Genomic DNA, 8465 nt, shown 5'->3' with positions numbered 1-8465 from the left:
ACGGGCCCCATACATCAGAATGAATTAAATCAAAAGGAGATGAGGAAGATGAGACACTGTTATTAATAGGTAAGGTAGTTTGTACTGACATGGTTGACAATCAAGAGATTCATTCTAGACGGAACCTAACTGGCCACTAGAAATTAGATTTTGTAACCGACTTAGAGAATGATGACCCAGTCGAGAATGCCAAATGCTCAGAGGTGTAATGGGTGTCATGGAGGCTACAGATTGAATGAAGAAGGGGAGGCGAAGAGATGTGAGTTCAAATAGGCGTTCCACTTTAAGGTAGGTCCCAAGAGTCGGTCATGTCTGAGGATCCTACACAAAGCAACCATTGGCAGAGAAATGAACATGAAAACGAAGATCACATAATTGTCCTACAGAGATAAGATTCAAGCTAATTTTTGGAATTAAATATGTATTAGGTAGGGACAAGTTAGCAGTGGGAACATGACCTATGTGGCTAATGTGCATACAAGATCCATTAGCAATATGAATGACAGGTAGAGATGAATTAGAGGACTGAGAGGAAAAAGAGCAGAATTTATAGTCATATGGTTGCAACAAGCCGAGTCAAGAAACCAAGAGGAAGTGTTACCTTGGAGGATGGAGAATGCAGTAGACGGAGAGGAGCCGAGGGTAGACATTTAGCATAGCCTCAAGATCCCCTAGGGAAATGGAAGGAGAGGCAGAGGGTTTAGCAGAGGTTTCCTCAGGAGCAACAACTACAGCAGTAGTCTGAGCTCTATTCTATTGAGGGAATCTAGTTGGATTGTTGTTGAAGGAAGGACATTGGGATGGTGGACCCCGGTTCTGACGCCTATAGCATTCCTCAATTGTATGACCCCTTTGATGACAGTATCTGTAGTATTTTGGTTTGGTTGAACTAGAAGCAGCAAGAACAACATCATTGCATTGAGGCTTAAAAGTACCCAGTCTGGTTTCTTCAGAAAGAAGTTCTGCAATGGCACTTTCAAAATTGGGCAAGGCCTTACGGTGCAATAAAGTGGCATGAACAGGTTCAAACTTGTCAGTTAGAGCCATGAGAAATTGCAAAAGGCGAAGTTGGTTTCGATAAGCATGGAATTTGTCACCATCTTTGGGGTTATCCCATATAGGCTCAGAAAGAACAAGTTGATCTCAAAGAAACTGCATTTGTGCAAGAAAATCATTAATGGACTGGCCAGGTTCTTCCTTCATACAATGAAGATCACCCAAAATTTAATACTAATGAGCAAGATTAGCAGTGGTGTAACGACTGGCAAGGAGGTCCCAGATTTCTTTTACCATCTCATACTGGCCAAACTGAAGATGGATTGAGGGAGCCGAAGTATTGCGAATCCAAGAAAGAATCTAATGATTCTTGTTGTCCCAGTCTTCAAGATGCTCAAGAAATATTTTCTTGGCCTCATCGGTAGCTTTCTTAGGTTCACTACTGTCTCTAGTAACAATACGCTGCAATTTTTGGCTTTTGAGGAAGCTACGCATAGCTTGGGCCCAAGAGGGATAGTTGGACCCATTTAAGAATAGTGGAAATAGGATGAGTAGCATCCGAGCTGGAGTAGCATCGTTTTAGGATTGCGTTTCTACACAGGTAACACTTCAAGTTACCTAAGGCATCAATCCGAGCCCAACCAAAGCCAACCTTGGATTTTGATTTGTCAGATTGAGCCCAACTGCAAGCCTTAAAACAACAAGCCCACACACACTTTTTTCCTGATTGGGTGGGCAGGTTCGGGAAAACCTATCCAAGTGCCTACTCCCTAATTTGAAGTTTTCCAATGGAAGAGTGGAAGTTCTTTCCAATTTAAACCTAAATTATTTTGTATGGTTGCTTTTGTTTAACCATAAATATTTTTGGGAAAAATAATAAAGTTTAATGTTATATTTTTCTGCCATTTGGCTCTTTTTTTTTTTTTCCCTTTTTGATTGGACATGACAAATAAGCACATATATTTTAAAAGACAAATAAGAACATTTGAACATGATTGAGTAAAGGAAAAAATTCCAGCCATATGATGCGGGTGTAATTCTTCTTGGGTGCCAAGAGTACCAATAATTGAGATATCATCACTTGTTTTGAAAAACAACATATTGATTATATTTAATTTTAGTAAAATATTTTCCATCCTTCTTAATCCTTATATATTTTCATATGATTTTCACAAAGTCCCATAATATATTTTTACGGTAAAACAAATGCAACTTAATAAGGGGCAACATTTCCCTACAACCTAGCTAGGCAATAGAAAATTTCCTGCTATTTATTATCACTGGTGTCGAATTGAAACCCTTATGAATTACAAAATATCCCTTTAGATTTTTCTATTTTCTCAAATACTCTTTTTAGTAGGAATCAAATTCTATTTTCCTATGATTACGGGTAGCAGGAAATTTCCTACGGCCCCGAAAAAAATTTCCATTTTTTGGGGCCACAGTAGTAAGGGCATGGAACCAAGGTGGCATGAAGAACCGATAGCGAGAGATGCTGGTCACCTAATTCAGTTGGAAGAGATGCTGGGTTGCCCATATGTCACATCCTAGGAAAGTTTGTACAGTCAGATATGATTTCTACACCTTTGTTCGAGAGACACCTAGCTCTGCTTCCTCTAACAACCAACCCACTTGTCGAGAGAGAGAGAGAGAGAAGAGAGAGAGAGAGAGAGAGTTTAAGCCACACAATCTCTTATCTATTAAGATTTAAGAATATGTTAATCCCAAGAACACAATTATATTTGTTGAGACACGATTTTATTCACGATAACAAATCCAGAAGGCCAAAATCAAACCGTAAAGGCTACAAGAGACACACGACTCTCTTCAAGGTTACAAAAGAGAGAAAAAAAAAAATCCTTGAGAGTACTGAGATCCTAAGACTAATTAAATAAAAACTTTGATTCATTCAAGCATAGACTCCATGCCCTTAGTTCACCTTCCTGCAGTTCTTCCTTATCTGTCCCTTAGAGCCAGTGAGGGGGCTGATGTCTCCCATCTTGATCATGGCTTCCGTGAAGTCTGACACGAACTTGCTAGGGCTACTGCTGTATGACTTCACAATGGAATCTGTGGATCCACCATTGAATAACTGTTGATCAGAATGGAGGATTCCCTTCCGTGCGATGAGATTCTTGAAGTAGTTGTTGTCAAAAGAAGTTGGGGTTTGAAGGTCCAGAGGTGCCAAATTGTTGTCTCCAGATCCAGAAGTTTTGGGGCAATTTTTTCGCCTCGTCTTGGCAAAGGAACTGTCTATGTTGGTATCGTTGTATATGTGGGCTCTGAAACTAGTGCACCTTGATTGTCCAATTGTGTGGCCACCTGTTTCAATGAATAAGGTATTTAGAGAGAGAGAGAGGGGGGAAAATCGCAAACAGTAATCACAGTCATAAAAATTTATGTGATTTGAAAAAATTGTCTACAATTACTCGTGTTCACACCTTTCTCAGATTGCTTTTAAAGGAAATATCCTCAATGTATATATATAGCAAACTCTATCTAAGAAATTTACTGAAAACCCCATATATTTCTTAAATAAGGACCTCAAGACCTGCAACCTCTGAAAGGCCCTTCACTTTTAAAAGGGATGGATTAAAAGACATAGTACTCTCAAAAAAAAAAAAAAAAAAAAAAAAATCTCACCAGATAAAGCTACCATGTCCTTGGTGGAGAGACCAACAGCTTTGAATTTAGAGATTAGGTTACTTAGGCTTGAAGTTGGTGGGGGTATGCCGTTATTTGCAGCAGATTTGCTGGTTGTTTTAGCATCTCTTCTTCCAAGTTTGACTTTCCAACTAGGCCCTCCAAGCTGAAATAATCCCAAACAACCAATTAAGTCGATCATAATTTTCAAGAAGTTCAAATTTTAATATAAGTCTTTTATGCATTTTCAACCCGACTGCCAACCACCACTTTGAAAACAGAATCAGCTCTAATACTAGTCAGTTTCTGTTGTACGTTGAACCTTCCTCCAATATATATACTTTTTGTGGGGTGTTCATGTTTATCCAAATTTTATGGGTCTACCCAAAACCTTTAAGGCTTTAGGTGGATATAGCGGCTTTAGGTGGGTATAGCTCCTCAAGTATAAATGAAGTTATCAAGGTATCAAGGATCAAATTAAATCAACGTGAGACAACAACAATAACAATATCCAAGATCTTATCTTAATTTAATGGGGTCAGTTACATAGAGATTCCAAACAAAAACAAGTGCGAAGATTCATGCAAAAAAATTGACGGATTATGACTAATAATAATAAGTGTTGACTGTCAACTTGACGCACCATTATAATACTCCAATAACTCCAAACATTTCAATAGATTCTTTAAAATTCAAGTTATAAAGGCAGAAGGTGGAACAATAGCTCAATGATTTTTCTCACTCATTACTTGTAAATAAAATTATATTAAAATAATATCTTAATAATCTTAATAATATTCATTTGTTGACTTATAATAATAATAAAAAAATTACACTACTATATTATAAACTACTTACCGTGACCACAGAGTCTCGGGCAGCAGTGGCCACAATATCAGCGCAGGAAACAACCCCAGGGCACACTTTCTCTACAGCAGTCTTTATATCATCAATTACATCGAATCCCCTAGCTGAATTCTTGTTGGGTTTTGCATTTTTCTCTCCGGTGAAGGATGACGTGTCATCCAACAGTACCGATCCATCACATCCCTATAGAATAACACAAGCCGAGTCCATATGAGGGAGATATTTTTTTGGTAAAGATATGTGAGAGAGAGAGAGAGATGAAACTAGCGAAGAAATTGCACAAGCATACATAACATATGTAACAAGAAAGACACGTCCTAGGGTCAACAATGATCCACGTAGTAAGTGGTAACTATTATATTATGGGGATTGTAGAGGGCTAATTTAGAAATTTACATAATAGTAGGGGAGAAATAGAGGTGGAATTTTGTTTATTTTAGGAATCATTAAAAAATATATATATTGGTTTGTTTGATAGGGTAGAGGATTTTGCGTAAATTTAGGTTGAGTATAAAAAAATGATAGAGTGATAGTAGTTGCCCCTTATATTTTGGGCATAATTATCCATTCTAGGAAGGGTAGTCCTCACATTCTTCTTAGGATGACCCAAGTTTTTGCGAGAGCAGATCAAGTTCTCATACGAGAATCATTCTTTGAACAAGATTGATCTACACAAATGGAATAAATCTACTTAAGAAAAAACTAGGTGATGGATTCCATGTGTTTGGATTAGACAGTACAAAAATGATTCTCATATGAAAACTTGATCCACACTCGGTTTTTACGATGTGGCAGATTTGGATGGGCCAAGTCTCAAGGTCCCATATTTATTTATGAATTTTCAATCCAAAAAATAAGTAGCAGGGTGGAAAAATGAAACATGGACTACAAGATCAATGGTGGAAAATTATAATAATATATGTCAATATATAAGAGAGTATTTAATTATATTAGGTCTTGAAATTTGACATATAATTAATTTCATCCTAGAAATATCTATCCAACGGTCAGAAATTCCACATCTTTCCATGTGGACAAAAATTGATGGGAGTCACTCTGATAATATTTTATTTGACACAACATGCATGCAAGGATATATTGGTAGTTTGAAAGCCTTGAAGGGAAAAACATAAATTACAGTGAAAAAAATAAAAATTTAAGCTAGAAAAATAAATCAAGCAACATCATATAAGGAAAACCTAGAGAATGACAGAGCAAGGTCATTGAAAAAGATAAGACATTACATTAACAAAGCAGTCATGGAAGAAGAGACGAAGCAGAGAAGCACCCATTCTTTTCTCTTTGGAAATGGCAGATTTAACAACAGATTTCACTGTAGGCTCAAGTTTGGGACAAGATTTTGCATAAAAGTCAGTGGAGAGTTTAGCAGAGGAGCTCCCCACCAAAAGTAATAGTAGAAGAAGAGATAATGTAGGAGTGACCCTGAAAGAAGAAGAAGAAGCCATTGTAGGACTTTCACAAGGAAGTTAAGCCTTGAGATGATAGTTGAAGGTGGAGGTACGTAGATATATATAAGGTCTTGTCAACAAGTTTGGCATTAGCAGGTCACCTAATCCCAAAGACCATTATTGCATGGCATTTTACGGTGTTCACATTCACGTATTAGTACTTGGAACTGAGGATTCGTTTTGATGATCATTGAAGATTGATAGATGATTGAAGGAAAATCTATCCACAGAAATAAATGAGTTAGATGATTGAAGGAAAATCTAACTGCAAAAATAAATGAGTTGTCCTTCGATGGATTGACAATGAAGTTTAGATAAGTTTGTGGGCCAAGTCAAACTTCTTCCGGCGTGTTCTTTTACTTGTCAAAATTACATGGAACTCTCGTCAAAAAGTTAAACAGAAAGAAGGAAAAATAGGAAGAAGGGGAGACGCAAGAAAATAGAGAAGGCTAAGACGTTATCAATGAAAGAAAATAGATGATAAATATGGAAATTTTGACGGTGGATTACTGCGTTAGTCTCCTCCAAGATTAGACGAGGTGCGCACAAGCTGAATGGAAAAAAAAAAAAGATGATAAACATGGGAAAACATTAAAAGACTTAAAAGCATTAGAACATGCTGAGATTACAGGAGGATGAATAATTTCACATCAAATGTAAATAATGATATGAAAATATATAGGTACTTGCAACAATCTGGATCAGGTCTCCATGTGGTGACAGGTGGAGACGCATGCCCCCTTACATCCTATTATTGATGCACATCTGACTCGGGTGTCAGCATTAAGATGGAGGGTAAAGATGTCTCTACACCATTCTCACATGATACCTGAGCCAAACTGTACTTGGGCAGTCTCTACGTAAAACTAGCTTTTGATTTATTCATTTATTTAATTTTAACACGAGTTTTACTCAAGTTCGCAACACACGATGATATGGACTTCTTCTTTGTCACCGACATATTGATATGGACTTCTTCTTGTCACCGACATATTTTCTTACCAAACATTCAAAAGAAGAAAAAACAAAAATCTAACAAGATGTATACTTGTATTTTAAGTTTCATGATTAACAGAATTGGTGGAATGGAGAAAAAGCTCACAAATCCACTTGAACTTTAGAGAAATTGATTGATAACAAGTAAATTAGTAGTTACACGGGAATTATGGCTATGATAGATAAGGCAAAGTTCAGTGGACCATAGAAAGCTAACCTTTCTTCCAAACTTGGCAATGGAAAGATTTCTTTCTTTTTTTTTTTTTTTTTTTTTTAGACCTCTGAGATTAATCAATCAGGAAGAAAAGTACTTGCAACTTTGAATTATAGCGAGTGGCACGCCAACAACAGATCTAACAACTATAGGAATCTAGACTTCCTCACACCAAAACACAAATAGAGAAAGACTCTCTCCACCAAAATAAAATAAAGAAAGACTATAAAGAAAAGCAATGGATTCGACAGAACTAAAATCTAGACTTCCACATACCAAACAAAATAAATAAACAAGACCATGGTTTTAAGTATCTCCGATACCGATATGATATCCTCTGATACGTATCTTAAATTTAGTCAGCCGATACGATACACACCGATACGATACATTGAATTTTTTAAATCATTTCGTATCGATATATGTCCTACAATACATACCGATATGCATCAATACACCACTAATACACATCGATACGATACGACATGCCTCGATACGACTCTATGAAAAATATAAAATGAAGTAAAATGTACGTTTCGGTTTGTATTGGTACGTATCGGTGAGTATCGGTATGTATCGATCGGTACGTATCGGTATATATCAGCACGTATCGGTGAGTATCGATATATATATCGGTACGTATCGGTGAGTATCGATACGTATCGGCACTACGGTCATATAATGGCCAATATGGGTAATTTTTCAGAAAAAAAAAAACGATTTTTTGAAGGGTTTTTGTTCTAAAGTTGCTGTCAACCATATTTCTTTACATTTAAAGTAGAAATCAAGGTTGAGAACAAGGATTTTACATTTATGGGACAATTACAGACCTTGAATTCTTAGTACGATACCCTCAATTTAGTGTTTATGCATAATACATGTTATCAATAACTTTTTTTAACAAATTCTTTATGCAAAAGTGTTTAAAAAAATGTTTCCTATCCATTTATGTGTGTATCTTTAGCGTATCTTAGTGTATCTCTGATACGATACGATACCCTCCGATACGTATCTTAATTTTGGCCGACCGATACGGCGACTGATACCGATACTTTAATCCTTGAACAAGACTGTATAAGGAAGACATTGAATCAAACCTTGTCTTAATGTCCTGAAAATCTTTACAAATTTTCCACTTTTTAGAAGAAAACGTTATGGTTTTCTTTTTGAGAGAGAGAGAGAGAGAGAGAGTATTTGTATTAATTTTTGAATGGAAAAAAAAATTATTAAATAAGTAGTGAATGGGACTTGATTTCCTAAATGGTTGTTTTGAGAGAGAG

At 36.5% G+C, this 8465-nt stretch overlaps 1 protein-coding gene across 1 annotated transcript; it reads right to left on the bottom strand.

Annotated features, from left to right (window-relative positions):
- Positions 1-2737: 2737 nt before the first annotated feature.
- Positions 2738-6062, bottom strand: LOC122074603 (peroxidase P7-like). Its single transcript, XM_042639500.1, has 4 exons — positions 5751-6062; positions 4498-4689; positions 3640-3805; positions 2738-3318 (listed from the first exon to the last, which is right to left on the bottom strand). The coding sequence occupies exons 1-4, from the start codon at positions 5970-5972 to the stop codon at positions 2927-2929; spliced, it is 972 nt and encodes a 323-aa protein (XP_042495434.1). The 5' UTR covers positions 5973-6062; the 3' UTR covers positions 2738-2926.
- Between the last annotated feature and the right edge of the window lie 2403 nt (positions 6063-8465).

Source organism: Macadamia integrifolia, chromosome 1, assembly GCF_013358625.1.
Source record: "Macadamia integrifolia cultivar HAES 741 chromosome 1, SCU_Mint_v3, whole genome shotgun sequence".
Classification (NCBI taxonomy): domain Eukaryota; kingdom Viridiplantae; phylum Streptophyta; class Magnoliopsida; order Proteales; family Proteaceae; genus Macadamia; species Macadamia integrifolia.
Note: the sequence above shows the minus strand (reverse complement) of the source record. Positions and strands in the feature narration are given on the sequence as shown.

What these genes read in the sequence shown, in the direction of transcription:
- LOC122074603 (XM_042639500.1), bottom strand. Translation starts at nt 5,972, where the DNA reads ATGGCTTCTTCTTCTTCTTTCAGGGTCACTCCTACATTATCTCTTCTT. An exon ending in CCCGAGACTCTGTGGTCACG is followed by an intron (nt 3,806 to 4,497) that starts GTAAGTAGTTTA and finishes GGATTATTTCAG; the next exon opens with CTTGGAGGGCCTAGTTGGAA. An exon ending in GGACATGGTAGCTTTATCTG is followed by an intron (nt 3,319 to 3,639) that starts GTGAGATTTTTT and finishes TCATTGAAACAG; the next exon opens with GTGGCCACACAATTGGACAA.